The sequence below is a fragment of the Lithobates pipiens genome, unplaced genomic scaffold (genome assembly GCF_037356315.1).
Source record: "Lithobates pipiens isolate NorthernLeopardFrog02 unplaced genomic scaffold, aLitPip1_a1.2 Scaffold_19, whole genome shotgun sequence".
NCBI classification, from domain to species: domain Eukaryota; kingdom Metazoa; phylum Chordata; class Amphibia; order Anura; family Ranidae; genus Lithobates; species Lithobates pipiens.
In genome coordinates this window covers 414,014,130-414,027,738 of record NW_027507764.1, presented here as the reverse complement: position 1 = coordinate 414,027,738, position 13,609 = coordinate 414,014,130, and the positions used below count along the sequence as shown (strand labels likewise).

The window sequence follows — 13,609 nt, the reverse complement described above, 5'->3', positions numbered from 1 at the left end:
GCGTCCTCTATTGGTAGGGTTACATGGCGCGCTAAGCGCATCAGTGAGGAGTCTACCACGGGAGCAGAGATAAGAGGATTCACTGCTGGCTCTTTTAGGGGATAGAGCTTCGCTAATCTGTTATTTAAGCCGGATTTCTTTTCTGGTTTTTGCCATTCATCTCTTATGAGCTCCTCTAGCTCTTCGATAAAGGGGAAGACCTCAGGGTCTTTTTTTAGGTTAGGGAAGCATTTCCTTAACTTAGGCGGAACGTCTCTCTCTTCCTCCCAACCGATCGCCTCCTTAACCGATTTCGCAAAGGGGTTTATTAACGCAAAGTCAAAAACTGTAGGAGTCAGAGGATCCTCATCCTCTGGGGAGTCATCTGGATCCTGAGGAGAATGAGAGGTTGAGGCTGAGTTAGATGACCTGATTGGGTCATAAGCTGTCACCTGCAGGATCGTTTCCTTAACTGAGTCTCTTATAATATTGGAGGCTTCTCTAGCGTCCGCTTCCTTGTCCCGGGTTGCTTCCTCCAGACAGACTTGGCAGACAAGCTTACTAGGTAATGCTTGCGCTCCGCAGACCCAGCAGGTATTAACCGCAGGACGGGTATGGTGTTCCTCTCGATGTGAGGATGGCGATTCTCTGCGATGACGGGAAGACCTTGACCGACTTCGCCGAGAGTGAGAGTGTCTTGAGGGGGAACGTTCCTTTCTTTTAGAATGGGATGACCCCGAAGACCTGCCAGAGCTACCAAAATGAAAGGTATTAGTGGCAGAGCTCTCTTTTTCTCCTCTTCGCTACTTACCAATCCATACGCCCCCTTACCTTATGGTTCTAGGATGGTCTACTAAGGCAGCGGTCTCCATGAGGAAGAATAGAGTACACCTGTGACCAGAGGTTTTCAGTATAAGAGCCAATGCAGAGTATGGGCAGAAGGTGCAGCAAATAAATGAATGGCAAAGTGCATAAGGATGAAAGAAAAGCAGCTTACCAGAGTTCAGGAGGACTTGTCTTGCAAGGCAGCAGGCTGTGTGCAGAGATCAGGCTGGTAGATGGCGTGGAAGGCACAAGCAGCACTTCAAAACGAAAATGACATTTTTTAAATAGCCCGCCGTCGCTGGAGGAATGACGTCACCGCCGCGCATGCGCACTGGCTGCCTGCGCCGCCCTGCGCCATCTTGGATGCTGGCAAACGCAGAGGGCAAGGGAGAGTGTCACTTCCTGAGCGCCGAACATCCAGACGGAACCGCCATGATGGAAGGGACACAGCGCCGTGGGACTACAGGGCTCAGCATGCCCAGAGTGGGAAAAGGAAGGAAAAAAAAAAGGAAAAAAGAAGGAAGGAAACTGAGGACTGAAACAGAAGGTAGGCAGAGAACGGAGACATGTTGGGGAGCTCAACAGATAGGAAAAGGGGGGAGACCGCTGCAGTTATTACAACCTTTTTAAGGTTGTTGTTGTTTTTTCTTAAAAAGGCTTGCTGCTTAGTAATTTTTTGCCCCTGAGACCACCAGAGTGGGGCTCCCTGCGTTATGGCTCATTTAGAGACCGTACGGACAGGGACTTCCAAGTAGGAGAGGCTGAACCTAGCTGGGGTGGTGCGGTAAGGGGTTCCTTGCTAACCGAACTCGAACGTAATGTCCCATACAGGTGAGGAAAAAAAGGAGAATGCAACGGTGGACTCCTCTTCAAACCTTATAGCTAACCAGTCCTATCACTTTGTGGAGGCGGAGTCACAACCCACTGTGTGTGCTGCCATGATGCGTCAGGAAAAACACCTAACCCTTATGTGTCATGTAAAAGGTTACAGTGTAAATAATACAAACCATATTTTAGAATAATTTGGCAAATATTTCCCATACATGCCTGTATACATATACATTGCCTCCCGATCCTTATTTGATGGGGCTTATATTGATGTGTTTTGTACAGAAACATAACTATACCTCTTAGGAAAATAAAGTGCTGCTACTTCAGGCTCCAAAACATTCAAGTCATCCAGATAAATATCACCCGGGCCCTGATGCTGGCTTCTCTTCCGCACCCCTTTGTGGAAAAAACAAAAACGGAATAAGAGAACACTTTCATTTAATTCCAACAGTATCACGGCAAGATGAAAAATCAGCTGAGCCAAGCAACTTCACAGTGAATGGATCACACACACAAATTTATATATATATATATACACACACACACATACACACACACACACATATATATTATTATTATATAGTTTTTTTCCTGTTCAGAAATAAAACACTATTATTTGTTTTATACAAATAACATGTTCACTACATTCAAACATAAGGTAACAAAAGCTGAAAAAAGAAAAAAAAAAAAGAGAAAAAAGAAGAAGATCAGCAGTTTTCTTTGACTGAGTGAGTTATGGTTATGGCTTATGCACATGGGCATGCAATAATCTATATTCAGATCCATAATATCTACACATCTGAAGGCAGCACTATTGTATCCTATGGGTCTATGCACACATAGGTCCCCAGCGTATATCTGCATAAACCAAAACTAGAGAAATCTGTGAATGACGTCCTGCATAGGAGTGGCTTTTACACTGCATGCATGTAAACATCTGTGCCAATGTTCACGTATCCAGTGTACATGGACCCTACTGCTTAGGGCCAACAAATCAGCAATGTGTAATCAGTGGTGGAAACCAATAACGTACATTTATGCTGGAAGCATGTAAACGAAGCACAAAAGTTACATGCGGACATCGTATGGACAGGTTTTAATGCAGGAACTTGGTGCAAGGTAATATGTAAAGACATCCATTCTGTGTGCATGAGGTCTAAAGTTAAAAGGTAAATACATCCCATTTTAACATTGTAAACGAAGGATTAAAGATACAGAGGAATAGGACAGAGGATCTGCATTAGACTAGTTGCTGTATTTAAAAGGCTACAGGTGAAGTGGAACTACATTGTATCTGAGCACCACAAACCAAAAATGCTTTTTTAATAAATCTTTAATCCAAAGCAAACTTGCCCATCTTTCATGTCTCTATGCTTTATTTAGCTGGGAAATCATGTTGAAAAAACACCCCCTAGCATTTCTGGCTGTGGCCATCTTGAGCACATGATTCATGTATCATTTACTTCCTAGAATTCCTCTGCCCTTAGCTCAGACATGCTGGCAGGAGGGTGCGATTAGCTGAGAAAACCCCTCCCACCCGCCTCCCCACCTGAAGACTCTTGGAACATATGACATCATTTGCCTAGGCCTGAAAACCAGGAAGTATTAGAAGAAATGTAAAAAAAAATTAGTTTACAAAAATAACCATAATATACTTTCCTATTTACTAATGCTAGCAGCATAAGGATTTTAAATAGTCGCTGTTGATTGGGAGAGTGAAGTTCTTCTTTAATGCTTACAGCTGCCACTCCAGCCATAATCGCAACATTGAAAACGGTTCCCCTATGTTTCTCTGGTATGCTCCTTTGCTTGACCATCTGTAGACTGTCCACATTGCTTTGCCATTTCTTTCCTCCCTATGCCTTTCCTAAATTATGGCCTTTTCTTATAATTAGCTGTTTGTTGTTTTGCTTTGCATAGCCAGCCATCTTTTATTAACTCCCCGATTAGCAATTAGAAGCACACACCCTCCTATCCCAAGCAGTATATAACTAAGCATCTCTTGGGAAAGGCACATTTGCAGATGGGGTTCTTTCTCAAAGTGGGGGCATTTCTATAAGTGGAAGCACTGGCGCTTTAGTGAATGCCAAGTGAAGGGACACAAGAAAACACCTTGAAAAATACCACACAGACTACAGGTGACCTTATTTACATCATTCAGCTCTTCTTCTCCCTTTTAAAATGCACTCTCTACTACTCCTTCTGACAGCTGTGTCCTCTATCCTTAAACTAACTCTCCTGCACACCTCTCCTCTAGGGATGAGCTCAGGCGTGTTCACATGGACCACGTGCTGAAACTGCCAGGAAGTCGGCGTGGCGATGCGGTAATCACAGGCAGAGAGACATTGCCCCGATGTTCGGTTGCAGAGATCGGGAAATGCCTCACTGCCTGTGATTTGCCCAGCGTTGACTTCCTGGCGGGCTCAGCAAGTGGTCCATGTGAACACGCCTGAGCTCATCCCTACTCTCCTCGACCCCACACCATATTAGATAGATAGATAGATAGATATCACCCTCACGTCTGTCCTCTCCTTATTACTGCACTCACCTACTCCTTATTCTAAAATAAATGTAAATCCAAAAGGCATCAACAATCTTCAGGACACTGAGGCATGTCCCTTCATATAAATCGCACTCCCACATTACCTCCCTCACCCTTCTGCTTCCCCTAAGCTCTGGTGATGGGCCGCCTCCTTTTAACTGTATTCAAATGCACCCATTTCCCTACACCCTCTGGCTGCGGCCCGCAATGCACAAAATCTAGTTCCCATTTCTCTTCTTCCCAAGACCAGACTCCCTTTCTCTTGCGCCATTTGGAATGCCTGCTCTGTCTGTAACAAACTCACCTCTATCCATGATCTCTTTATAGCTAACTCATTTAATCTACTCGCCATTACTGAAAACTGGCTTCATGAATCTGACACTGCGTCTTCTGCTGCCCTATCCCACGGTGATCTTTGGACTCACTCCCCCAGACCCAGTGGACACAAAGGAAGGGGTGTTGGAATCCTTTTAGCCCCATATAGCACTTTTCAGGTACTTCACCCACCTCCCTCTCAGTCACTCTCAATTGAGGCACACCGCATTTGTGATGGATAGCTGTTATCTACCGCCTCCCTGCACCAGTATCAACCTTTCTTGAAGACTTCTCTGTCTGCTACCCTACTTTCTCTCTTCTGAAATCCCCACTATCATTCTCGGACTTCAACATCCCTACTAACACTCCTACTTACAAACTTCTCGATCTAACCTCCACCTTTGACCTGAAGCAATGGATACATTTTTCTACTCACTCTGAAGGCAGTACCCTTGACCTTGGTTTCTCCCACCTATGCACTCCGTGCAACCTCTCAAACTATTCTTACCCTCTCTCTGATCACTACATTATTAGTTTCGGTGTCTCCCTCTCCTCCACCTCCTCTCCCTCCAACCGCCTAATGGTTACCCGTAGAAACCTACACCATCTCAACCCTGATCTACTCTACTACTGACCACCTCTATAACAAAATCAGACCCCTGTCCTGCACCAACCTAGCCCCTTTTGATTACAACACTTCACTTCTAGCCTCACTGGACACACTGGCCCCCTCACTACACACAGAATCAGGCTCCCGTCCCCTTCAACCTTAGCAAACAGATGACACTAGAAGTCTGAAAAGAACACAGCCGTGCTCTTGAGTGCCTGTGGCATAAGACAAAGTTCCAGAAAGTTTTTAGCCAGTATAAATCTGTCCTCCAAAAATACAATTCCTGCCTCCTCACTGCCAAGCAGACCTATTTCATCTCTCTCATTAACACCTTCTCATCCCATCCCCGTCAACTCTTCTCTACTTCGCCCTCCACCCACCAACTCACTCACAGCCCAGGAGATCGCCAATTAATTTAAACAGAAGATTGATACAATTCGTGAGGAGAGCTCTACTGTTCAGATACCATCCACATTTTACCCCTCATGCCCACAGGTACAATAATTACTTCCCTCTTTCAACCCCACCTCTATAGACGAGGTTGCTAAATTACTTGCCAACGGCCATCTTATCACCCGCCCTCTGGATCCTGTTCCCTGATAAATGCTACATTCACTCTCTAACCTATATCTTTAATCTCTCCCTCTCTTCTGGCATCTTCCCCAACTCTTTAAAACATGCACTTGTCAGCCCCATACTTAAAAAGCCCTCACTAGACCAATCCAATCTTAACAACCTATACACCCCATCTCCTTGCTCCCCTTCTTATCCAAACTCCTTGAATGTCTAGTCTACAACCGACTGAGCATCCACCTTGCTGATAATTAGCCTTCTTGATCCCTTCCAGTCTGGATTTTGTCCTCAACACTCCACAGAAACACCTCTCCTCCTAAAACTAACAAACAATCTACTACTAGCCAAAACTAAGGAACACTATTCTGTACTCCTACTCTCTGCTGCCTTTGATACGGTTGACCACCCCCTCCTCCTCAAAAAACTCCACACCTTTGGTCTTTGCAACTGTACTCGTCACTGCTTTTCTACCTACTGAGCCAACCCTACCTTTTTGCTGTCTCTGCTACTCCTCTCTGTCAATCCCTCCACTGGCTTCTGCTCACCCAACAAATTAAATTCAAAATACTAACAACCTACAAAGCTGTCCACAACTCTGTTCCCAGCTACATCAATGACCTAGTCTCAAAATACCAACCTAATCATTCTCTTCATTCTTCTCCTGCTCTCTAGCTCTTTCATCACCTCCTCCCATGCTCCAGGACTTTTCCAGAGATTCTGCAAGCCTATGGAACTCCTTACCCCAATCTGTCGGTCTATCTCCTACTCTATTCGTGTTTAGACGATCCCTGAAAACCCTCCTCTTCAGAGAAGCCTATCCTACCCACACCTAACAACTGTATTTTAATTTTGTCCATCTGATCATACCCCACAGCTATTACACTTTGTTCCACTTGACCTTCCTTTCTAGATTGTAAGCTCTAACAAGCAGGGCCCTCTGATCCCTCCTGTATTTAATTGTATTGTAATTATACTGTCTTCCCCATGTTGTAAAGCGCTGTGAAAACTGTTGGCGCTATATAAATCTTGTATTATTATAATAATAATAATAATAATAATAATAATGTGGACCTAGAACTTTCCCCTACTGACCAACCACATAAGTTTACTTGTACAGCGAAAAAAGATGAAGGTACAGCAGCGCAGTTGGATAACAGCAGTGCTGATTGTTCAATCACAGTGAATTGTAATATACACTTTTTTTTTTTTTTTAAAACAGACTTCATTGAAATGTCACACAGTGACAGTTCATTAAGTTCTATTGGCTGCAGCACTGTGCAAGGAGATGGACTGTGTTACATTAAAAAATGTACTGCATGCTGTACTTTAATTGCGTTGCGGTGGTGTGAACTGTCAAGGTAGGACCTTTGGAAGCCCACAGCCATTTCGACTTATAGTGATACTTATGCTGTAACTTATACTGTACTGGCTGACTAGTTTCTATTCGCTCAGTGTGCTAGATGGACAATACACATGTGCAATCCCATGCAGGTCATTTGTAGGTCTTATTAACAATATTCTACTACTCAATTCCTGCCCTGTTCCTTCTCCTCCTTCACTGGCTCGAGCCCCTAGGGCAGTGATGGCGAACCTGGGCACCTCAGATGTTTTAGAACTACATTTCCCATGATACTCAGGCACTTGTAGCTGAGCATCATGGGAAATGTAGTTCCAAAACATCTGGGGTGCCAAGGTTCTCCATCACTGCCCTAGGGGGATTGGTGCTAGCAACTTTACCATACTCGGCAATTGCTGGATACTCTACACATGTGAATGGTAAAGCTGACAGCAATTTCCTTTGCGTCCAGACAATTTTGTTTGTATTTTGTTATACGTTTTCCTGTCCCCCCTTGTCTGTGGTTGCCACAGACTAGCCAATTTGGACTAGTCGGCAAGTTTTACCAGGATTAGTCTAATACTTGGTTTATATCCAAATTACTTACATCAATAAAATTTCTATTTTTTGATAAAGTGAATCACACTGTGTATTCAATAAGCCCCATCTTTTTCTGTCCCCATCTGTTTGGGATACTTTTTTACATTGTCAAGGTAGGAGGTAAGGCATTTTTGTCAGGTCTTTCAGTAGGATTGCGCTGGAACAGTCGACCAATGGAGTGCTACTGCACCTGGTGTGAACAGGTCCTAAAGGGATTCATTCATAAGAGATTAATGGAGGCTGCCATTGTTGAACTTTTCTCTTGAAAACGGCTGTCATACTAACGCTTTGATTTTAATACTGTCTGAGTCACTGACACAAAACAAGTGTAGTTATAAGTAGTTGACACTCATATACAACATATTTGTCTGAGACTGTGCTTAAAGTGGTTGTATACTCAATTTTTTAACTTTTACCTACAGGAAAGCCTATAATAAGGCTTACCTGTAGGTAAAAAAAATATCTCCTAAACCTGTACGGTTTAGGAGATATTCCCCTCGGTATGCGCCGCTGACTCCAGCGGCGCATGCGCACAAGGGGATTCTCGGCCTGAAAATCCGGCAGTGGCCGGCCGGCATGAAATTTCCCGCGCGCATGCGCGGGAGTGACGATATCGCGGCTCCGGCCACTCACAGCGCCGGAGCCGCGATACCCGGAAGAAACGCCGAGGGAGCATGTCAGCTCCCTCGGAGTGGATCGGGCCAGATGTCGGGGCCTCGTTCTAAGGTAAGTATTTCATAATGAGCTAGTATGCGGTGCATACTAGCTCATTATGCCTTTTGCTTTGCAGGTTTAAAAAAAAAAAAAAAAAAAAATGTGCGGGTTTACTACCCCTTTAAAACGTACCATAGTTAAAGCAAAAGTAGACCCATCCATAAAACAGTTTCATTTCTGGCACGGGCCGGAAATGTAACACTCCCATTGATTGGGCTCTGTCAAACCATCCAATAGCTGGTGTCATAACTGGTCACATGTGCAGCATCATGGCAGTTGTAGATTAAATAGAGGCAATGATGGCAGCTTCCTTGGCTAAAAATGATGGGAGGGGGCTTACTTACACTTTAAGACTCAGTTGACATTTAGTCTGAGTGGGTATCCGGCATTTTCAGAAAGATCAGTAATGGCAGCACCCATGTTCTTAATGATGGAGTTCACTTTAAGATAAGATCCTCTCATGTCTCATGATAGGAAGAGCCCTGGATATCCACTTAAGCAGAACTTAAAAAAACTGCAAACAGGCAGGCTTTTATTGCGGGAGAGACGTGCACTCTCGCTTCCTCAATAAAATGCCCCTACCTACCTGCTCGCCTTCTCCTCTGGAAATGTAAGCGGAGCTGCACGTGTGCAGCTCAGCTTACAGTGCCGGGCTGGTCTCAGATTGCCAAGATGACTGTCTCCTGTGCATGCGCAAGTGTGATATCATCCCTTGCCAGCCATCACTCAGAGGAAGATGCTGGAGCAGAACCATTGGACAGGAAAATATGGAGACTTTAGTTCCACTTTAACCTAAAATTCATTCTATACTATTTGATTGCTTACATTTGTCTTGTATTGGTAAGAAAAAGCCCTAGGCATCACTAACAGTGAGCAATGTCTGATATGTTATGGTTCAATATGTACCTTTCTTCTTGCTTGGAGAGTCTGTTTTTAAGGAAGGCTTCATATCTGACAGAATATCAGCAGTCTCCTGGGGGAGGAGATCTTCTGGCTCACAAGGAGAGCTTGGGGTGGTTTCAGCCGTTGTTAACTGGTCTGGATCTAGCTGAACACTGATGGAGTGAGGACGTGGTTCTGGTTTAAGGACTGTGCAAACAGAGTCCTCAGTGGATGAATCCTCAGTTGTGCCCAACAAGGCCTCAGAGCTGATCACCCTAAAGTGCGTGTTCTTAGAAGGCGTAATTGTCGCTCTCCGCAAGTACTCTGTTCTTTCCTTCTTGTAAGCCTTAAAAGATGCAGATTTTGTTAGAAAAACAATGCATTACTCTCAAAGCAATAGGTGCTTATGAAATTAACAGATTAACAGAGCCACCCTATACAGCTCCCCACTTTCATACTACATCAACTTTCCATTTCACAGTAGCCTTAAAGTGGTTGTAACCCCTTACAGACCACTTTGACCTACAGGTAAGCTTAGATTAAGGTTTACCTGTAGGTCCAAGAAATATCCCCTAAACCTACACGGTCTAGGAGATATTAGAAAAAAGACGGGCACCACTGTCTATGGGGCATGCCACTATGGATGTGTTTTCCCTTACGTGCATCCAATAACGAACGGAACAGTGAAACTCTCCTCAGGCACCAGCAGCAGCCAGACAGCGACACAGTGGCTCACACTGTGAAGGTCCATCTAGCCCCACAGGGGCACAAGTTCTGGTGAGAGCATTCACATATCATAGCACTGAGTGGCGCACCGGGGATGAATGTTTTCTCTCCACTGAAGATTTGTACTATTTGTACCAGTCACTTGATTTGGCATTATTACCATCTATAATACCAATATTGGACACCTGTAGCGTTTTTCATGTGACTGCTTCTTGAATTGAAGATTGGCACCTTTTTTTTTTTTTTGCACTTATTTGCACTGATCACTTTTTATCCTGTATCACGGATAGCCAGGATATTACTGAGGGACATGTTTAGTGACTTTATGTGGCTTTGAAAGTTTTCCTTTATACATAAGGATTCGGTATCAACTATGATCCATATGAACTATTTTCCGTATGAATTTTTTGTAGTTTGATTTATTGTTATATGGCACTTATATGATGTTTTGAATGTCGATCACACTTTCCTTTTTTTTTTTGAGGTTATCACCATACGGCACTTATATCGATTTAACTAAACAGAGTTAGTACGCATTTGCACTTTAATCCCTGTAGGATTCAATTAGCACTTATAATATCACTGTTTGGAGAAAGGTCACTAATGAGCACACTTATATACTTATATATATGGTGGGTTTAGCGCCATAACCTATTAATCTTATCCCTTAAATTTTACCCCCCCCCCTCCTAAACTAGGAGGTGGAGGTTTCAGGTAAAGGCAGCTCTAACCCCGAAAACTTATATATATTATTTTTTTAAGGATTTTTTTTTTAAGGAATTTTTTACCACGTTTTGTTTTTTCACACACATAGGGTGAGTAGTCCGTAGCGCGACTTTATTTATTTATGCACTGAGCATGCCGCTGCTAACTGCGATATGCCGTTAGTGAGGGCTCCCATGCGTGGGATTGACGTCATTGCGGTTCCAGCCAATCACAGTGCCGGAGCCACGATACCCGGAAAGAAGATGGATGCTCCGTGGAAGAGGGGACAGCTGTGACATTGCTGGCTCCTGTGTTAGGTTAGTGACACATAATGGGCTACTATGCGATGCATAGTAGCCCATTATGCTTTACCTTTGCAGGGAAACAAAGAGGAAGTAAATCCATCAGGGTTTACTTCCTCTTTAAAGTGATTATAAAGCCTAAAAACATTCCTTCTCTCTGGTGAGTGCCCCAGTAAAAAGACGCTTTCTATAGGGGTCCTCATGCAGGCTCGCTTCTGAGCCTTACTGCCTGCATCCCCCCTACTCCCTCGTCATTGGCTTTAAATGACAGCAGTAGGAGCCAGTGGCTTATGCAGCCTTAGCAAAGCCAGTGAGATCAAGAATTGAGGTGAGAGAAGCTCTGCAGACAGGCACATTGCTGGATCCAATGAGGGCTCAGGTAAGAAAGAGGGCGTCGGGGGGATACTGATACCTTAAAAAATGTTTACCTTAATTCAAAGATTGCAAAAAAAAAAAATGTTTAAGCTTTATAATCACTTTAAAGAGGAAGTAAACCCTGATGCAGTGAGATGCATCGTGACACACATATATTACAAGGTTAGAACCATAAAATCCTCCTTTGAATGTCATAATGGCTGGAAGAAACCTGACCCTGACCACTTCTTAATGCTGTGTCTGTTTAGCCCCGATTCACACCAGTGAGATTTATCATGCGATTAGACAGTTCAAAATTGCAAGACAAGTCACACCCCATTGCCGAAAATGGAAACATGCAAATTGTTGCGTGTCAAGTCACCACTTTGAAAAATATTCCTGCACTATTTTATTGTGACTTCATTGCAACATGCATTGACTTCTGTTAAATGAAGTCCCAAAGAAATCAAAGATCCGAATCGCACTAATCGGGCAGCTTTGAAATCACTCTGAAGTAGCGCAATTTCAAAGGTGCATTGGTGTGAACAAGGGCTTAAGGGCTCATTTACACTTGCTTTGGCTTCAACAAACGTCAACATGCTTTTATGATGTGTTACATAGTAGGTGAGGTTGAAAAAAAATTACACAAGTTCATCAAGTCCAATCTATGTGTGTCATTATATGTCAGTATTACCTTGAATATCCCTGTATGTTGTGGTTGTTCAGGTGCTTAGCTAATAGTTTCTTGAAACTATCTATTCCCCCCACTGAGACCACCGCCTGTGGAAGGGAATTACACATCCTTGCCGCTCTTACAGTATAGAACCATCTACATAGTTTAAAGGTTAAACCTCTTTTCTTCTAATTTTAATGAGTGGCCATGTGTCTTATTAAACTCCCTTCCGCGAAAGAGTTTTAACCCTATTGTGGGGTCACCATTTGTAAATTGAAATCATATCCCCTCTCAAGTGTCTTTTCTCCAGAGAAAATAAGTTCAGTGTTCACAATCTTTTCTCATAACTAATATCCTCCAGACCCTTTATTAGCTTTGTTGCCCTTCTTTGTACTCGCTCTATTGCCAGTACATCCTTCCTGAGGACCCGTGCCCAGAACTGGACAGCAAACTCTACGTGCAGCCGGACCAGAGTCTTGTAGAGCAGGAGAATTATTTTCTCTCTCAAATTAATCTCCTTTTTAATGCATGCCAATATTCTGTTTGTTTTGTTAGCAGTAGCTTGGCATTGCATGCCATTGATGAGCCAATCATCTACTAGGACCCCCAGGTCCTTTTCCATCCTAGATTACCCCAGAGGTTCTCCCCCCAGTGTATAGATTGCATTCATATTTTTGCCACCCAAATGCATTATTTTACATTTTTCTACATTGAACCTCATTTGCCATGTAGTTGCTCACCCAATTAATTTGTTTATATCTTTTTGCAAGGTTTCCCCTGCCCTACGCAGAAGTTATTGCCCTGCTCAGCTTAGTATCGTACGCAAACTCAGAGATTGAACCCTTTACCCCATCCTTCAGGTAGTTTATGAACAAATTAAACCAGATTGGTCCCAGCACAGAACCCTAGGGGACCCCACTACCCACCCCTGACCATTCGGAGTACTCCCCATTTATCACCGCCCTCTGAACTCGCCCTTGTAGCCAGTTTTCAATAAATGTACTCACCCTATGGTCCATGCCAATGGACCTTATTTTGTACAGTAAAGTTTATGGTGAACGGTGTCAAATGCTTTTGTAAAATCCAGATACACATCTACGGGGCTTCCTTTATCTAGCTGACAACTCACCTCCTCATAGAAGGTTAGTAGAACAATAATTATTCATGAATCCATGCTTATTACTGCTATTGATACCGTTCTCATTACTAAAATATTGTATATAGTCCCTTATCATCCCCTCCAAGAGTTTACATACTATTCATGTTAGACTAACTGGTCTATAATTCCAAGGGATGCATTTTGGGCCCTTTTTAAATATTGGTGCTACACTGGAGAAAAGCCAATCAGCTGGTACTATTCCAATCAGTAGGCTGTCAGTAAAAATTAGGAGCAATGGTCTGGCAATTACTTGACTGAATTCCCCAAATACCCTCGGGTGATTTATTAATGTTAAGTTTCCCAAGAATTCTGTCCTCTGTTAACCATGAAGGTGCTTCCTGTGATGTGTCATAAGGCTACACACTGCAGTTTTGGTTACTGAACACCCCCCCCCCCCCCCCCCCCCGATTCCCTCGTGAAGACTGAGGAGAAGAATAAATTCAATACCTTTGCCATCTCCCCATCCTTTGTAACCAGATGTCC

At 43.6% G+C, this 13,609-nt stretch overlaps 1 protein-coding gene across 2 annotated transcripts in view; it reads right to left on the bottom strand.

Annotated features, from left to right (window-relative positions):
* The window catches only part of LPIN2 (lipin 2), a 153,497-nt gene that overhangs the window by 57,313 nt on the left and 82,575 nt on the right, over window positions 1–13,609 (bottom strand). For both annotated transcript variants that reach the window (XM_077492525.1, XM_077492524.1), the window contains exons 7-8: window positions 9,232–9,553; window positions 1,932–2,031 (exon numbers count right to left, since the gene is read on the bottom strand). In XM_077492525.1, coding sequence (XP_077348651.1) covers window positions 1,932–2,031; window positions 9,232–9,553 — 422 coding nt within the window. The remainder of the gene's footprint in view (window positions 1–1,931; window positions 2,032–9,231; window positions 9,554–13,609) is intronic.